This window comes from Ochlerotatus camptorhynchus, unplaced genomic scaffold (assembly GCF_037179485.1).
Source record: "Ochlerotatus camptorhynchus isolate MF236.1 unplaced genomic scaffold, CSIRO-AGI_Acam_v1.1 ptg000010l, whole genome shotgun sequence".
In the NCBI taxonomy this organism is placed as follows: domain Eukaryota; kingdom Metazoa; phylum Arthropoda; class Insecta; order Diptera; family Culicidae; genus Ochlerotatus; species Ochlerotatus camptorhynchus.
Window position 1 is genome coordinate 106,975 of NW_027040502.1, and position 19,612 is coordinate 126,586.

Here is a 19,612-nt window from a genome sequence, read left to right on the forward strand (position 1 = left end):
TCCCTGTCCAACTCTGACTCCGCGTATTGTACCCTTAAGCCGATCTTTTGTTGCAGGTCTCTCAGTGCTCCTACCCAGCGTTTGTGTCGCACCTCTGCGAAGAATTGTTGCCGCAGCCACGTGATGAAGCGTTCAAAGTCCGTTGCCTTGAAGGGGTTCTCCTGGCATATGGGACAGGTCGAAGCGAGTTTCCTTAGCCCCCCACGCTCACGTTCCTCGTTGGGTGTGGTGGGTTCCTGCCTTTCCCGACTCATGTCTCGGGAGCGAGAAGACTGTCTTCTCTGGGGCCTAGGTCCTGCGAACGGTCAGTTTGCGACAATTGGACAAATCACGAATTCGCTGCCACTTCGTCATGGTGCAACTGTCAAACTAAGTAAATCATTTTCTTTTATACACAGCCTACTACGGTATGAGCTATTGGCGTTGATGGCGACTCTGTAGCTCTTTACTCCACTGTTAAAATCCATAAGCAAACGCCTTCGTACTATCCTTTCACTCCACGGAAAATTCCTATAAGAAACTGTCAATCTTTGCTAGAAGAGACGATTTTTCAGCGGTGCCGTCAACGCAAATAGGTTACATGCTTGCATGCATGGTGGGTATATAAATGGTGATACAGCTTTGTCACTATATAGGCGAGGAGGTCGCGGGGGGGAATAGTGCGGTTTTACAGCAAATTGTAAACAAACTCGGTCGCTGTCCTATACAAAAATCCAACATGGCTGAATCATAAATTTGACACATTAGAACACCTATATGTAGGCACCTTGCTTGCATGCATGCAAAGAAAACCAAGGCATTTTATGCACAGGTGAAACGGGAACCTTATTTGTACGATGGTGCAAACATTATCACGCATACGGTAGAAACGTTCAATCTAGCGAGTTATTAACAAAAGAGAAAATCGCTTGAGAAAATGAAATGGTTAAAGGCGTACAAGAGCTACCTCATGTTAGCCGAAAATTATTCATGTCACGCCTATGAATTTCATACGTGTTGTTCATAAGTCGAGTCTTATCAAATTCTAAAGTCTATTTGCCTCAGTCCTTCACTGTCACCTAACCTCACTCATATGTTCTAAAATTCCTGCACACGTTGAACTTAATTATTATTACCAGAGTGTTGGCAGAAATTGAGGTTAGGAATTTAGGAGAGTGGTCTCCAGAAATTTATATGAACACCAATGGTTTTTACCTGGGAGGGAGGCCCTAATAAAAATACAATAAACGAACGATAACCCAAGTAGTCGAACTTTTCAATAAATGGTTTGGATGATACCCCGAACACGTCGTTAAGCAAAATTACCATACCATTTTATTTTTTTTTATACGATGCTCCCCTTATTAGGGGAAGCAAATAGCACAAACGGAATTTATGTCATAGCTTGTTCTTCTAGTCATGAAAATTTGTGCCATTGAAATCAAATCAAAATAGGCGTTTGCGTTCCGTGTACGTTTTTTAAGGACAGCCCCTTATGGCATATAGATACATTTTATTGATAAAATTTAAACAATTATTTATTTCAATAAATTTACATCGCATTAAGATGTTAAAAAATTAAAACTTAAAATTTCACATCATTACGTTAAACAATAACCGTCCGGTCGAATTACTCGCTGGCAACGCTCCGGACGCGTTTCCAATAATAGCTTCCGTTCGCTTCATTCACATCATCAGAAGTGCTGTTGGCGATGACTCCCTTCGGTGTACGCATTCCAGCGCGGACATCCATCATTCCTTCCTCAGTCAAAACTTTCAACTCGAAGCACCGTTTCCTAGCGTGTCCCAACCTACCGCAGAAGCCACAGGTCGAATTTGACTGGTCCTTTGTCCGTTTGTTCTTGGTGGTTTTGGTGAGATCTTCGTAGCCCACACTTGCTCTTCCAACTCGAACCACTCCAAGCCTCTCCTTAACCGATTGACCCCTACTCTGCCCTGTCAGCTCCCACGTAGCTATGATCTTCTCCGTTGACGCTAGTGTGAGCTCTTCCTCGCACAGAAGCCGCCGCTGCAGAACCTTGTCGCGAATTCCGATCACTATTCGATCAACGATCGCCGTCTGCTTAAAGTTTCCAAAGCTGCACAGGTCAGCCTGTAATTTGACGGCATCTATGAAATCCTGCACCGCTTCATTCGGCAGTTGGACACGGTTGTGAAACTTGTATCGCTGGATCAAACCGCAATCCTTCCGATCGTACCGGTCCTGGAGCCTTTGCACAATTTCCTCATAAGTAACCAATTTAAGATCCTTGTTCGAACACAATACCTTCAGCTCGCTGAACGCGGTGGAATCTAGCAGTGTGATTAGGTAAGCTTTCTGCATTTCGGGATCGATTACGTCGGTGGCCTCGAAAAAATACCCGAGGCGCTCGACCCAGTTGGTGAACGATGTTCCCCTTTGGTAGCGTTCAAAGATGGCAGTCATTTTTCAAGGTTATGCTTCGATCGTTGATTGAATCTGGCCGCCGAACAATAGAGGAATTAGTTTGCGATCACTATTTTAGCCTAGCATCTAAACTCACCGCGTAAAATCGAAATCGTTTTCTTCGATGGGATTAGAAAGAACTACGTGGATGTCGATTAGGTGTCGCAACAAAATTGATGTACCACCTCAACTCACTGCTAGGTGCAATCTGAACCACAACCTTGACCTGTTATTGTTATTCCATTTCGTATAGGGCAATAAAAGCTTTTGTGGTGATTTATTATTTATTATTGCTTCTATCTATTGAGATACAGATCTAGATCTTCCTATACTGGCGATCGCTCTTAATGCATAAAGGGTGTCTACGATAAAAATGGGCGACACAACATAATTCGCCAAAAATAATTTATTGGATGATTAATTTAAACACATCTTTTTAAGTGATTAATTTAATGTTTACCTAAACTCATAATCAATTATTGCCCACCCCTTCTTCTTCACCCCTTCGACCAGAATCTGTATCATCTGCGGACCGACTATTTTTCGGTTCGGTTAAGTTTTCGTGTAGCCGGACTTGTTCAGGATATCATCCACACCATTTGTTAAATAGTTCAATCATTTGGGTTATCGTTCGGGTGTGGTATTTTTTCTTCATTAGGTGTGTTCTTAATCAAAATCGACCGCCACTTTTCGAGTTGATGCACAGAACCGCAGTTTGAAAAAACGACAACCGGTGTGCTAGAATTTTGGCTTTGGTTCACAAGATCTGAACCATAGAGGTAACTCTAAGACCAGAAAGTCCCGAAGAAACGTGCTCAGCTTTTTGGCTCAGCTCTGGTACTATCTTTGGTCCCAAGCTAATCGATGCACCCCTCGAAACATAGAAAAATACACATAGAATGGGGTACGTTAGGCTAGTCAAATAGTCAGCCAATTTAAAACCGTTAGTTTCCACCGGTTGTATGAACCGTGTGCATGATTCAATTCTATGAAATCAAAACCGGGTTCACCGTTCTTGGTTCAGACCATTGCACTGCTCCCGAGGGGCACGCAATACAAAGAACCGGTGCGTTGTAGTTAAAATGCAATCAAAAGTACTTAAAGTAATTAATGCGTTTTGAAGAAGTACTGACGAAAATTATCTATCCATAATTAATGTAATTTAAAGTATTGAAAATGTAATTAATGTACTTTAATTACAAAATTTCAACTGTAATTAATGGAGTTAAAAAGTAGTTAATGTTCTATATTGTGTAATTAATGTATTTAAAGCAGTAGTTAATGGAATTAATTTAATTACAGCCGTTGCCTGCGTGCCCCTAGACTGTTCCCAAAAAGGTGAGTAAAATGTTTGTGCAAATCGACAGTTGTTCATAAACAATTGTCACAAATTTTGATTGACAATATTGGTAGCGAACGAACGGGAAATCATTTTGAAGTCTGACAAATACCCTTCAATAGACTCCGGAAATCGATGACCGATGCTATCTTGAAATCCAATATGGCGGCTTCCCGGTTATAGGAAAACTGGGAAATACTGTCAAATACCCTTCAATATAGGTATTTCCGGAATCGGGGTGTAGTGATTCCCACTAACTGGCAACACAGTAATGTATGTACGTCATAAACTTTGGATTGGGGAAATATAATAAAAAGTTACTTCCTCGTGTACGCGTGTATTTTCATTCGACTCCTAACATTTTGACGACGATCGGAGAAAACCGGAAGGCTCTATACGTAATGGAGCAAAGATTAAATTCGGTGAACGTGAGTTTACGATTCGGAATAGTGGTTTTACGTTAGAAATAAACCAAAAATAATATTTGGGGTATAACCACAGACAAACAGACATAACACATTGAATATTTCTCAATGTATTTCTCATCGTCGCTAAAACATTACCGCCCTCTGTTAAGTACACTGTGGTGGGTAGTACACTGAACAGATGGCGGTAGTGTGTAAGCGTCAAACTCTACTACAAACGGTACTACCAACTACGATACTTATTAATTGACCGTTAAATGCTTGTTGGATGAAAAACTTGCGAGTGTTATGTCTGTTTGTCTGTGGTATAACCTCAAATCGGCGCCTTTGTGACAAGGACGGCAGACGAGCTGAAAGCAAGACGGAAAACGCATCCGACACTAGGGGTTTTTCGACGAAGGGAAAGATTTCTGTGAAGAGGAGCCAAAACAAACGTGAAGATAAACAGTGTCTCGCACTAGTTGCGTAAAAGAAGATGGAGTACAGCAAATCTAATTTGTTACCTTACCATGCAGGCGTTTACCGATTCCCCTACAGGACGTAGTTGAACAAAAGCTGAATGATCTATTAAAGCAGGATGTAATAGAACTGGCGCCGTTGAATATTACATGGGCATCACCTTTGGTAGTCACGCCGAAAGATGGAGGGAAAAGTGTACGCCTGTGTGTTGACATGCGTATGGCTAACAAAGCTATAATCCCCGAACGACATCCGTTACCAACATTCGACGAAATAATGCCTCATCTAGACGGTTGCAAGTATTTTTCGAAGATTGATCTGGTGAAAGCTTTTCACCTAATCGAATTGGATCCAGGTTCCCGAGAAATAACAACCTTCGTGACTCCGTTCGCATACTACCGTTACAAGCGTCTAATGTTTGGTATGAACTGCTCCGCGGGAAATTGAGCGGATCTTGAAAGGCCTAAAAGGAATTCGAATATTTATCGACGACATTCTTATATATGCGAAGAACATGACGCCATAGTCCAACTAGTTCTAAAGCTGCTTGACGAACATGGATTGACGGTCAACACCAAGAAGTGTGAGTTTGGAAAGAGGTCCGTAAACTTCATGGGTCACACCCTGTCAGAGCAAGGCATACTGCCAATTTATTTTTTTTTTCCTTGATTTGTTTTCCGTCGATCTTGTTTTCCGTGCTGAGCACCAATGCTACCGACGCCAGGGAGGCAGCTCCCACACCTGGACCCTACCTATCGACTCATCAACTCATGAACCGGGGACCAACGTGCATACTGCCAATGAACGATAAGATAAGTGCCATCCATGTCTTTTCGGTATCCGCATGCTTTGTTGGCAAGTTCATTCCAAATCTTTCAGAAATGTCGAGTACGCTACGGCAGATGACAATCAAGGCCGCCAAATTTGAATGGACTGGAGAACGACAACAGTGCTTCAAAAGAATCAAATCTTCTCTAGCTAACCCTAAGCATCTTGGATACTACAGTCCACAGAATCGCACGCTGCGTATGACTGATGCCAGTGGAAATTGGTTAGGAGCCGTCTTGGTGCAGATTATCCACAAAGAACCTCGAGTGATTAGTTACGCAAGCAAAAGCTTAACAAATACGGAGCAAAAATACTCGACGCTAGAGAAAGACGCTTGGGCGACAGAGCGGTTCCAAATGTACCTAACAGGCAGCGTTGCCAGATTGTTTTAAAGCTTAACGGTATCAAAGGTATTAAAAAATCGGTATTTATCGGTATTTACTATTTAATTAATTTTGGATTTTTGCCGTTTCTGAAAGCGAAAATTTTAACGATGGTGACGACTGGGACTTGAGGGGATTTGCTTTGTTTAACGGCTCTCTCAGTCTTAAAATAGTCTTTATTTTTTTTTAAATTTAATGTTTAAATTATTGTTGTCCTCAAGTGGTGATCAAAATTGTGAGAAAGCATTTTTTTTTTCAATTAAATATAATTTAATGGAACCAAAATATGGAAAATTAGCCGCAACAACGACTAAACTATTTGCAATAACGCCAAACAATATTTTCACTTGAAAAAGGCCACAACCCATGGCCGAAATATCGAGCAGATTACATCGTAGTCGTTGCAGTATATTAAGACTTAGAAAGCCGTTAATCAAAGCAACATTTTATCTTTTGTACAATGATCGGAAATTCGGGGAATGTTTGAATGTTTCGGGGAATGTTTGAATTAGCTTCTGAACGAAGCCGAAAAAACATCCAGAGAAAGACCACAAAAGCTCTCCTGGATGAAGTTCAAGGAAAGTTCTAAGAGAAGTTGGAAAAACATCCGGGAAACTTCCAAGACATGAATTGAGAAACTTGTGGCGATAATTTAAATAAACTATCGGAAAAAATCGGCTTTCACATCTAAAGGAAGCCAGAAAAGTTTCGGAAATCGGAAGTAAATTTTCAGAAGTAGCTATTTGCAGGAAAAGCCAGAAGAAACTCGGAAAAATCTTCCAATAGAAGTCGAACAAAAAAAAAACTTTGGCTTTGGCTGGTCAAACTTCCAGAAGAAGATGAAAAAAAGTTTCTTGGAGAAATAATTGAACTTCCTGGAGCAGACGAAAGAAATTTCCTGGAGACGCTGCCAGAAACTTTCTAAGGTAGATTGGAAGAAACATCTGAAGAAAGTCAGAAGCCAGAGCGCTTACGGAACAGTCGAAAGAAACAAGGACATAATTCCGGAAGAAAGAGATTCCTGGGGGATGTTCTAATGATCCAGAAAATTTTCCTGATATTCACAAAACATCCCAGAAGACTCGGCAATTTCCCTGAAGTTTTCGGAGCATTCCTGAAATACACTTAGGAATATTCCATAACTCCTCGAAATTCCTTAAAAGTTTTTGTAATTTTCCTGAAATTAGAGGCTGTTTATGAGTTCTCTGGTTATCCTCGAAGTGCTCGGAGCTTCCCTGATTATAAAAAGACTACCGGAATATCTTTTATCATCTTTGAAGATCTCTGGTTTTTCTTGAAGATTATGAAATCTCTTAAGTGCTCTCACAATTTTCTTGAATTTATTGTAACATCAGCATTGAAGTTCTGTGATCTTCCCATTTTTTATTAATTTTTAAAAGTTATCGACACTGCCATTAAAAAGCATAGAACTTCCCATACAATGTTCTCCCAATGTTCTAATGTTCATGTAACTTCCATTACGTTTCTTAAGTTTGTATGAGCCCTCAGGACAATGCTGAAGTTTTAGAAAATTGCCTGAGTTTCTCGGAACTCCTTTATAATTTCAGCAATTTCATTAATTAATTGATCTGTGCTGGCATTCTCTGAGCTTCACTAAAGTTTATGAAATTAAATTTCCCTGAAGTTCTTGGGACTTGTGAAGTTTTCAAAATATTTTTTATGCTGGAGTTCACTGAACTTTTCTGAGAAATTTCCGGGTTTTCAAGTTTTAACAGAAGTTATTGAAACTGTCTTTAATTTATCGAAACTTACACAAAAGTCTGGACTTTTCTGAAGTTTCAGAACTTCTTAAATGTTCCTGCAGCTAGTGTGAATCCGCAATAAAAATCTGATAACATCCAGTTCTGGAAAAGTTGAAAAAATTGGCGGGAGAAGATGAAAGAATAATTCGAGTGAAGGCTGAAGAAACTTCCAAGGTGAGGTAGAAGAAAATTCCAGGGAAAGTTTGACGGTATCACCATAGAGGTAACTCTAAGACTAGAAGGTCCCGAAATAACGTGCTCAACTTTTTGGCTCAGCTCTGGTACTCTCTTCGGTCCCAAGCTAATCGATTCACCCCTCGAAACATAGGAAAAACCAATAACCCCTCATTTTATCTGTCAAACTTTCATAGCGAATCAAAACAAACATTGCGTAGTACTAGAATTTCGACTAGAATGGGGTACGTTAATCGTTTGCTCGGGACCAATAGGCTAGTCAAGTAGTGATCCAATTTAAAATCGTTAGTTTCGTATTGATTGTTGGTATCACGGCTGCCAGAAGAATTGAGAAGCAAAAAGTTCGACAAAGACGCGGAGGCAGCACTATACGCTATCGCGGAGGTTAGCATGCCGGTAGCAGTGACGATGGACCAGGTGATACAGTCAACAATCAATACGAAACTAACGATTTTAAATTGGCTCACTACTTGACTAGCCTATTGGTCCTAAGCAAACGATTAACGTACCCCATTCTAGTCGAAATTCTAGTACTACGCACTGTTTGTTTTGATTCGCTTTGAAAGTTTGACAGATAAAATGAGGGGTTATTGGTTTTTCCTATGTTTCGAGGGATGAATCGATTAACTTGGGACCGAAGAGAGTACCAGAGCTGAGCCAAAAAGTTGAGCACGTTATTTCGGGACCTTCTAGTCTTAGAGTTGCCTCTATGATACAGTGCTCGCAAGAGGATCCGGAGATACAAAAGGTTCGAAAAGCTCTAATTGATGAAAACTGTGAAGGTAATTTGAAACGGTACGCACCGTTCAAGGGTGAACTATGCTTTGCAAATGAAGTACTGCTGAGGGGGTCTAGAGTTGTTATTCCAGCAACACTACGAAAAACGGTTCTAACATTGGCGCACACCGGTCACCCAGGGCGTGAGAAGATGAACCGTAGAATGAGGATTGCGGTTTGGTGGCCCGGCATGGACGCTGACGTGGAGAAAACTTGCCGAGAGTGTTTTAACTGTCAACTAGTTGCATCATCGGGACTTTCCTTGTCGCTCCGTGGGTTCATCTGGCAGATGATAACAGTTATCCGCTACCGGATAACATTTACATATTTGTGCTGATTGACCTCTACAGCCGATACGTTTTGACGGAACGGATAACTCGAACAACCTCACGTGACGTGATTCGTTTTTTGAGGGAGAATGGGACTTCCGCTAGTACTGGCATTCGACAATGCTAGACATTTTCCAAGCGAAGAGATGAAAAACTATTGTTTGGACCATGGCATCAAGCTGACTCACACTACGTCGAACGACAAAACCGATCGATCCTAAAAGCAGGGTGCCTTCCATTCATTTTGGGTAAAAAAATGTTTTATTAAATTATGGAATAGTAAGATATTATAGTAAAATTTTGTTTGCGTAAGCAACAAGAAAAGACTGTGAAGTTTGTGTTTGACACATAATACCTGCCAATTTTGGTACACGAGAGTCGCAATAAGCGATTTTGTCATTTATCTCACCCACTCTTCGCTCTTCACTCTTCGCGAAGAGACGATTAGAAAATCGCTCATTGTGACTCTGCCAAAGCTAAATTTGCAGGTTTTATGCGTCAAACACAAACATTACAATCTTTTCTTGTTACTTACACATACAAAATATCATCATAATATCTTATTATTCTATAATTTAATAAAACAGTTTTTTAGCCAAAATGAATGGAAGGAACCCTGCCTAAAAGTGCTGAAAATTAGCAAACAGAAGAACATCGACTGGAAAGAAGCTCTACAAGAATACCTGTATATGTACTCTGTGACTCCACATTCCGTAACAGGTGTTCCACCGGCGCAGTCAATGTTCGGAAGAAGATTCCGAGACTTGATCCCGCATTTCCAAATGCAAGTTTTAGATGACCATAAGATGCGTGATAGGGATCGAATGTTGAAGTACCAAGCAAAAACTTACCGAGACCAAAAAGCTGGTGCGAAAGAATCATCGGTGTCTGTTGGGGATGAAGTGCTAATGAAGAACATGTTGCCGCAAACAAGCTTGATTCCAAATTCCTGCCTACACCTGTGAAGGTAGTCGACCGACGTGGGAACAGCTTGACACTCGAAACCCCGGATGGGCAGACTTATAAGCGCAACACATCACATGTGAAACGTTTCGCACGTCAACCTGTTCGCCGACATCAGTGGATCGAGATACCTCTGTGCACGTAGAAGGGGAGATCAACCAGGAGCCTGCTAGAGTGCCGAGACCAAGTCGGCAGGTAATGCGACCCAAACGATTGACGATTACTGTCTTGAACAACCTATCGGTTGTTCTTTCAAGTTAATTAAAATAAAATAAGGGAGATATGTAGTGATTCCCACTAACTGGCAACACAGTAATGTATGTACGTCATAAACTTTGGATTGGAGAAATATAATAAAAAGTTACTTCCTCGTGTACGCGTGTATTTTCATTTGACTCCTAACACGGAGTGATGTCTAGAGACCAAAAATCAATGTCTGACACCATTTTGAAATCCAAGATGGTGGCTTCCGGTTATAGAAAAACTGGGAAATAATGCCAAATACCCTTCAATATGGGTATTTTCGGAATCAGGATGACGTTTATATACCAGAAATCAATGTCTGACGCCATTTTGAAATGCAAGATGGTAGCTTCTGGTTGAAGAAAACTGGGAAATATTGTCAAATAACCTTCAATATGCGTATTTTCTGAACCGGGATGACGTATAGAGACCGCAAATGTATGTCCGACACCATTTTGAAATCCAAGATGGTGGGTTTTGTACTGTTACGCAGTCAATCAACTAATAAATCAACTAATGTATTTCCTGTTCCTGTTACAAAACGCTCTCGTTTCACTTTCGACTTTATTCTCGACGGTTGTCACACTGCGTGGTTGCCGCTCTGCGAATACGTGTTGCCAGTTTCAGCGTAAGGTATACGCCATCACTCCTCCTCAACGACCCATTCGCAGGCCAATCCGTTCACGTAATATCTCCAGCTTGACTCGTGCCAACGGCTTAGTCAGCGCGTCCGCTAACATGTCTTCTGATGGACAGTAGACGACGTCAATCTTCTTCTGCTCAGCCATGTCACGAACGAAGTGGTATCTGGTGTCCACGTGCTTGGACCGTTTAGCTCCTCCGTCTTGCTTCAGTAGTTTAATGCAGCTCTGATTGTCCTCGTAAATTCTTACAGGCTGCTTAACTTCCTCACCAAAGTTCTTCATGAGTTTTAATATCCACTGCAACTCTTGACAACTCTCGGATAGCGATATGTATTCCGCTTCTGTAGACGAAAGCGCCACACAAGCTTGTTTCCTTGCAGTCCAAGATATTGTACCGTTACCAAGTCGAAACATATAACCAGAGTTGGACTTCCGGTCGGTAATGTTTCCGGCCCAATCAGCATCCGCACAGCCCTCAAGATCTCCTTCTCCACCAACGTACAGTTTCAAATCACAAGTACCTACCAGCAGTGTTGGAAAAGTTCGCGATATTTCACGAAGTTCACCAAGGGAAAAGTTCGCGAGTCATTTCCATCACTGCCTACCAGGTAACGAAGCACACGTTTTGCCTCTACCCAATCGCCAGCGGTGGGTTGGCTCACCTTCCTTCCCAGAATAGACGTGCTAATAGCAATGTCTGGTCGTGTATGCACAGCTAAGTAAAGCAAACCCCCAATGAGACTTTGAAATTTGTCATTGGTTGGTAGTCTATCGCTCTCCTCCTTTTGCTGCATGTAACCTGTGTCCATGGGGATCTTTGACGGTTTAGCATCCTGCATACCGAAACGATCCGCCAATTTCCGAATGTACGCCTTCTGACTGAGGCAATACTGATCGTTCTTCTTCTCTACCTGTATTCCAACGAACTGTTGAACATCTCCAAGTTGGGTTAGGTCGAATTCGGCTCCCAAGCGCCTGAAAATCTCATCGTACTCCTGCTGACTTGAACTTGCGACCAACATGTCATCGACATACAGCAATATGAATGTCGATTTCTGACCTCGATGACGCACATACAAACAGGGGTCTGCATCAGACGGTTTGAATCTTATTTGTCGTAGAACACTATCGATTTTCTGGTTCCACATCCTTGCCGATTGTCGAAGGCCGTATATGCTCTTCTTCAACAAGCAAACTGTACTACTCATCGTAGATTTCACTCCAGGAGGCACTCGCATATAGATCTGCTCGTCTAGATTACCGTTGAGGTACGCGGTCTTGACATCTATATGTTTCACTATCATACCTCTCCTAGCTGCGATAGTAAGTAGTGTTCGAAAGGTTACCTGCTTCGCAACGGGAGCAAATATTTCATCGAAATCCGTACCGTAGACTTGGGTGAATCCGGCATCCTACGATTTTCCTTCCAGGTGGTGCATCGGTTTCCTCCCAGGTTTGATTTTTCCGAAGCGATTCCAGTTCATCCAATATTGCTTGAATCCACTGCTCCTCTTCAGATCCACTGACAGCCTCCTGATAAGAACGTGGTTCGCCAGACAACTCTTTCACGGGACCGTTAACCTGATAACGCTGTGGCGGAACTCCAAAGTTACTACGCCGCGACCGACGCATTTCGCCGTCCGGCAGCTCCTCCTGTTCCTCGTCTCCGCGGTAAAATGAACTTGCTTCAAAACCTTCGAAATCTTCTTCATCTGCATCTTCATATTCACTCAATACACTTCCATTTTCATCATCAATTTCAGGGCCAACTTCATTCTACACCGTTAGTGGGAACTCAACGACACTATCTGATTCCTCCGAAGCCTGCTTTGTTGGACGGAAAATCTCCAACTGCTCCTGCTTCAGAAATCTTACATAAGGATGACGACCTTGTCCGTTTTCAAATCAATCATTCGGTACCCCTTTTATGCTGCGAAGAGTACCCGATGAATGTCATCCGTACGGCCTTTGGTTCCAGCTTGGTGCGTTTTTCCGAAGGAACTAGAACACACGCCTGCGAACCGAACACGTGAAGATTCTCCAAATCTGGCTTCTTCTTGAAAACGGTCTCGAAAGAAGTTGTATCTTTGACCCTTGTCGGAAGTATGTTCTGCAAATAGTTGGCAGTATTAACAGCTTCCGCCCAATATTTGTAGCCCATGTTGGCATCGAGCAGCATGCATCAGCCCATCTCCACAAGCGCCCGATTTTTGCGCTCCGATACACCGTTCTGCTGTGGTGTATACGCCGTAGTGAACTGCTGGAATATTCCCTCTTGTACACAGAACGCTTGCAACGAATTAGCCTTATACTCCCCTCCTTGATCCGAGCGAAGCACCTTCGGTGGCCTTCCGAACTGCGTTTTGGCCATCCACACGAAGCGTTTGAAGCAATCTTCCGTCTCAGACTTTTTGCGAAGGAAAAAAATCCAGCTGTAGCGACTGAAATCATCTATAAATGATACGAAATAACGGCACCCTCCCGGCGTTGGAGTATTCATAGGCCCACACACGTCGCTGTGGATGATATCAAGCACTGCGGTCGACTTTTGCTCTGCCTGTTTGGGAAACGGAAGCCTCGCCATCTTCCCCTTCAAGCAGCACTCACACACCGCACGGATACCACAAGGTTGTATACGGATACCGTTCGCTAATCCAGTTATCTCCATTTCCAGTATGGCCTCTGGGTCACGGTGTCCCAATCTTCGGTGCTATTAATGGATGCACAACGGGTTGTGGCTCTTCGCTACCGCCACTGTTGGCTTGCTCACCAGTCTCAGTAAATACAAGCCACCGACAAGCACAGCCTCGCCTGCTGTTAGCCCTTCGCGAGAGATAGTACAACCAGAAGCAGAAAAACTCACCTAAGCTCCCTTCCTGATCAAGCAACCAACGGATATCAAATTGGCCTTCATCTCTAGAACGTAAAGCACCTGAGTCAGCAACACTTGCTTTATACCTTGGCTCTCAACGAGGCAAGAGATCCGGCACGTTCCTTCGCCTTCCACCGGACACTTGCGGCCGTCAGCCACCACCACAACACTAGGTGTTTCCAATCTTCTTTTCTTCACGGTTTCGAAAAAGTCACGATTTGCACAAATGTGCCACGACGAACCAGAATCGATTGTCCATTCACTAGTCGAGTCACCGATCGCGAACGCGAAAGCTTCTTCTTCTTCTTCCGCGTGTGTTGCCACTTTGGCCTGTGCATTCCTGGATGACCTCGAATCGTCCCGAACATCTTCGTCTAGTTTCGGTTTCACTCGACAATCTTTCTTCTTGTGTCCAACTCTCTGGCAGTTGTGACACACCACACTTTTCTTCTTCTGCGTTTTCTCATACACTTTCAACGCTTTCTCACTTTTTTCGTCTCCTCTACGCTTCAACATACACTATTGGTCCTAAGCAAATCGATTAACGGACCCCATTCTAGTCGAAATTCTAGTACTACACAATGGTTGTTTTGATTCGCTATGAAAGTTTGACAGATAAAATGAGGGGTTCGTGGATTTTCCTATGTTTCGAGGGGTGCATCAATTAGCTTGGGACCGAAGATAGTACCACAGAGCTGAGCCAAAAAGTAAAATGTTCTCTCAACAATAAGATACGGTTCATATCAGTCACTTGATCATCAATAGTCTATGATAGGTCTTGTCCATCTGAACAACTTTAACAAGACGGAAACCTTCTAGCTAGTCCATATGTTAAGTTAGGGCAAACAATGAAACTTGAATGTCACACTAGTGCTGCCTGGCGAGTTAATTCTGAGTTGAATTCTTAGCCATTATATAGGTCTTGTTCATCTGAAGAACATTGCCGAGGGCGGGAACCTTCTATGTAGTCAGGATATTAAGTTAGGGCAAACAATTCAAAATGAATGTAACACAAGCGCTGCCTGGTGGGTTAATTCTGAACTAAAACGCTGACCTTAGGATAGGTCTTGTCCACTTGAACAACTTTACCGAAGACGGAAAACTTCTATTTAGTCCATACGTTAAGTTATGGCAAACAAGGAAAATTGTGTCACATTAGCGCCACCTGGTGAGCAAATTATGAGCTGAACTCTTTACCTTAGGATAGGTCTTGTCCATATGAACAACGTTACTGAATCTTCTATCTATTTCATACACTAAGTTAGGGTGAACAGTTCAAAATTAATGTCGCACTAGCGCTGCCTGGTGAGTTATTTATGAACTAAACCCTTGACCTTAAGATAGGTCCTGTCCATCTAAACAACTTTGCTGAAGACGGGATCCATCCATATGAGCAGGATCTGTAGATAGCGTTATATAATGTGTATATAAGAACTTCATCATTTTCGTTTATGCGCCATCTAGTGAGTCAATTATTTCATACACATTGCATAGTTTCGAAGAGTTTGTATTCTTGAATATCTTTGCACTAGGAAGCAACGTCCTATTTGGTTGAGATCTCGTGATATAAACTGCCGATACTCGCATAATTGTCCCATCTTTGCTTGATTTCCTATTCATATGGGACAGTAATGCTTTTATGGGCAGTAAACATCATCATCAAAATATGCCCTTCATTGGTATATTTTTACAATGGCCCCTCACTATGAGAGATCCGCCTCTTTAAATAAAGTTTGTTCATTTAAACTGAATTAAATTTACTTTACAAAGCATTTGAAATTTCAAAAATCCGTTGAACCTTCGCTGCGATATGACAATTTGAATTTGGGTCAAATTGATCCCAAGGTACAGACAAAGTAATTTTTTGGCACAGACGAAAGGTTAACCGCTCAAGGTTGAAAGAAAGAAAATCTGCGATTATTAGTTTCTAAAATATCTCAAAGGACTTCGGCGAGGATCGGGGAAGAAGCTTGAAAATTAGAAGAACTTTTGAGCGGTTCGGTCAACTACAGATAGGTTCAATGAACTTTGGAGAGGGTCTGCGAAATTCAAAGCTGTTAAGATTGTCTAGAAGGCTTTAGAGTGGTGTAAAGAACTTCGGTGGTATCAAAATCTATCGAAAATTGCGTCAAGTCAGGCCAATAGTATCGGTTTTCCAAGTCAGAATTATTTAGACAAGAAGTCACCTACCTTCCTATTCGCACTGCAGTACCCGAAGCAGATGACTTCGATGAGAATTTCCACCGACAAGGGTATGCCAAGGGACGCAAGCTTACCCTCCGCCTTGGGCATTCCTTTGCGATGCGTCAGTATGGCTCCCTCGTCCAGCGAACTAATGAAGTCCTTCATAACGACATTGCACTGATCGTAAGCAGCGCTGAAATGGTTCAAAATGAAGTTTCCTTTTTTTTCGAATTCCTGTAGATAATGTTACCTTTTGATGCGCTCATCCGAATGTGATAGTAAGCGGAGAATGAGTTTTTCAGCAGCATCTCTGAGCTTGTAATTGCCTTCGAAGTACCCGTGGCAGCTGTAAAGGAGAATAGTATTTTAATTGTTTAAACAAGACATTTTTCTTTCGGGAACTCACTTTCCCACCGCTCGGATCAATAGCTTCACCAACCCTATCGAACGATGCAGATACAGCGAATCGATCGCATTTAGCCCGTTCATGACTAGTTCCTCATCCGTCAGGGCAGTCGGTTGCCGAAGAATTGCAATAGCTGGAGCGAGTATCTCATCAGCCCCGAGAAGAATTTGCATTTTTCGATTGCTATCCGACTTTAGCGCCAGCTCCAGCACTGGTCCATGAATTGATGGATAGATGTGCTTCATGGGATAATCTAGAGCCGCTATCTGCAGTTCATGGAGCCAAATTTGGTCCTCGTATTCGATTATCCGCCGTTGGTTGGTCGAGTTCATGGTTTCGAATTCTGTCGGGTTGTAACGAGGTTTGTGTGGGAAGCAGGTGTCATTCAAGGGCGCATGCTGATCTGCGGATTCGTGCGATTGTGTGTCGCTGTAAATTTGAAGAAGACGAGAAAGGATGTTGATTGTGACCAGGTACTTTGTCCTGATGGCAAAGCTCTTGCTGTTGGATTCCCAACTCTGCCGGAAATGCTTCGCCAGATAACCCAGTTCGTGGCGTATCTCGCGGAATTGAAACTCTTCCAGTGGTTGGACGATCGTCAGTTCTAGGAGTTCATGTAGCAGATTCACAATTTTATTTGACACTTGTACGTCGATGTCATCAGACACTTCTTTCAGGCTGTTGATTCCCAAAAGGAACAATTCATGCGCGAAAGCAGATACTGATATTTGGACTTTACTGGTTTCTTCTAGGCATTGTTTTTTTGTATCCTGGTAGATGTACATACTAGTCAACTGTAGTGATTTCAAACGCTTCTGAATCGAAATGGTTAGTCGGTGGAACATCTCGATCGTAGTCCTCAAACTTGCCCGTTTCGCATCCAGTAGGCGAATTAGAGAATGTAAAACGTACGGAGGTTGTAGAAAGAACTCCGGGGGGTAGTCGTTGATGGAACGTACCAGATAGCTGAAGGCGTGTTTGATAACTTTCTCATCCCCTTGAGGATGCAACGACTCGTTGAGATCTTTAAATACTTTAGCGTCAGGAGGCGGAGGAACTTCCCAACATTTGGTGTAATAGTTTGGACCTTTTGCTTGATTGACGCTCAGACTTTGTCGGGGCGAATCCGTCAGATCGACGCATTCGATTTTCAAACTTGCAAGGCTCTCGGCAATGCTTTCAGGATTTCTAGATCGTTCTGTTTCTTTAAAGTCGTTTACCAACTGAATGATGTTGTCCACGAGTTCCATAAGTTCTGACTTTGAACCAACCAGGTATTTTACTTTTCCCATCTCGGTTATTAATCGTTTGCTGGTGAAATAGTTAACAATGCTCGAACCATGGTGACTCTGAAAAATCCAGTAGACCTTTCATGGACATATTCGGAATAAATTTTCGATTGTAAATTCTCACCGCAAGAAGCAACGACATCAGTTCTAGCACTGCAGCCTCCTCGCAGATGGGAACGTTTCCGAACCAACGGATCAGATTTTTCACCAGCGAAGAGGGGTTGAATTTGATGTCCTCATGTTCCCACAGGGCCCGTTTGACTTTGTTTTCGATGTCATGCAGCGTTCGGACTCGGATTTCCAGGATTTCGTGAGCTGAGATGGGATGCATTCTTAAATGTAGGTTCTAAGAAACAATATTCACTAATGAGTACTTACATAACTTTGCCAACATATCACTGCTAATTACAAGTGTCATTTTGTTGGTCTATTTCATGGAAATATTACAGTAATAAATTCACAAATTCACAAGTTGTAAACATAATCGTAAACGGCCGTTGGAAAAGATGCAAACAAAATAAAAACCGGCTTTTTACTTTGACGTTTCTCGCTACTGATCGACACTGTAACTGGAAAGAAACCATTAATGGGTAAAAAAGAGCCTATTTTGAAGTAAAGTACACTCTAAAGATTTTCAAATCTAAATAGTTTAAAAGCTACGTTAAATCAAGAAATACTCAGAGGGAGAGATGGGCGGAGAGAATGTTTTGAGCTAAATGAACAGTCAAAATCTGAGCCAATCGAACATTCTAATTAAATTTTTTTCGGCGATTTCTTATTTTTACTAGAATAAATTTGAGAGTATTGCAATCGAACAGAAATTCAATCACCTCTATGTTTTGTGTGCTTCTCAAATTCAACTAGTTTTTGAAACCAAAAATAATATTCTAACTCTATTGATTAATTGATCTTCGTTGGTTAATGAATGGCAACAAGAAATGTGCAAAATATTACGATGCAATCAATTATTATTTTGCACGTAAATCGGGTAAAAATACTACACGCATAAACGCGAACCATCACATGACCTTACCGATAATGGTTATAAATTATTTATAATCCCTGCTAAACTTCAACTGAAATGGTTATGGAACTTTACATGAACGTTTGTGTGATAAGGTTTTAACCTTATGTATTATGGTTTTTTGGAAACGGACTTTACAAACAATGGGTTGTTAAGAACCATTACCATTCCAAATTCTTGTTTTCTCCATACATTTTCGGAAAGAGAACTATATTAGAACGTTTTTAGTTATGGTTTGAGAACATTAATGGTTATGGTTATGGTAGTCAGTAAGGTCCATTAATGGTTTTGTATTATCGCTCAACTTTACGTGAAATATATCGTGAATTGGTAATCAGTAATTTACAGGCAACCAATTCGCGATATATTCCACATAAAGTTGATCGATGTTACAAAACTATTCATGGACCTTACTGGTTACCATAACCATTAACATTAATGTTCTCAAACCATAAGTTAAAAGGTTTTAGTATAGTTTTCTTTCCGAAAATGTATGGAGAAAACAAGAATTTTGAATGGTAATGGTTCTTAACAACCCATTATTTGTAAAGTCCACTTCCAAAAAACTATAATACTTAAGGTTAAAACTTTATCATTAAACGTTCATGTAAAGTTCCATAACCATTTCAGTTGAAGTTTAGCAGGGATTATAAACAATTTATAACCATTTTAGGTAAGGTCAATTTATGGTTCGCGCTTATGCGGGTAGCTTCTAGCAAGGGTTGCAAGATAATTTAGGAACAAATCCCTGCTGCCGAATTTTGTTTTGTTTTCTCCACCTATCTCTCCCTCTGAGTATTTCTAGTTAAATCCAAGGGGTTTCTACACACCAAATTTAAATTTTGAATTTCAGCAAAACAGTTTGCTGAAATGGGTTCAGCATAGGATTTTTGATCTAATTTCCGTCCTACTAAGCACAACTTGCGCTTTACGTCTCTTTTTTGAGCGGGATTGATAAAAAAATTAATTTTTCTGTCAAAGATGACTTCTAAATGTATTCACCTTTCCATACGTACGATTGGATTTGATAAAGAGTCACAAATTGTTGAGATATTGTTTAAATG

At 41.6% G+C, this 19,612-nt stretch overlaps 2 protein-coding genes across 2 annotated transcripts in view; both read right to left on the bottom strand.

The window, feature by feature from the left end:
* LOC135699761 (protein rotatin homolog) overlaps positions 1-18,032 on the bottom strand; it is a 28,027-nt gene extending 9,995 nt beyond the window's left edge. The window contains exons 1-5 of the mRNA XM_065220084.1: positions 17,903-18,032; positions 17,649-17,839; positions 16,236-17,584; positions 16,080-16,175; positions 15,836-16,022 (exon numbers count right to left, since the gene is read on the bottom strand). Coding sequence (XP_065076156.1) covers positions 15,836-16,022; positions 16,080-16,175; positions 16,236-17,584; positions 17,649-17,839; positions 17,903-17,942 — 1,863 coding nt within the window. The 5' untranslated portion in view covers positions 17,943-18,032. The remainder of the gene's footprint in view (positions 1-15,835; positions 16,023-16,079; positions 16,176-16,235; positions 17,585-17,648; positions 17,840-17,902) is intronic.
* On the bottom strand, positions 1,597-2,603 carry LOC135699510 (uncharacterized). Its single transcript, XM_065219792.1, has 2 exons — positions 2,523-2,603; positions 1,597-2,458 (listed from the first exon to the last, which is right to left on the bottom strand). The coding sequence occupies exon 2, from the start codon at positions 2,423-2,425 to the stop codon at positions 1,610-1,612; it is 816 nt and encodes a 271-aa protein (XP_065075864.1). The 5' UTR covers positions 2,426-2,458; positions 2,523-2,603; the 3' UTR covers positions 1,597-1,609.
* Positions 18,033-19,612: the final 1,580 nt, after the last annotated feature.

What these genes read in the sequence shown, in the direction of transcription:
- LOC135699510 (XM_065219792.1), bottom strand. Translation starts at nt 2,425, where the DNA reads ATGACTGCCATCTTTGAACGCTACCAAAGGGGAACATCGTTCACCAAC.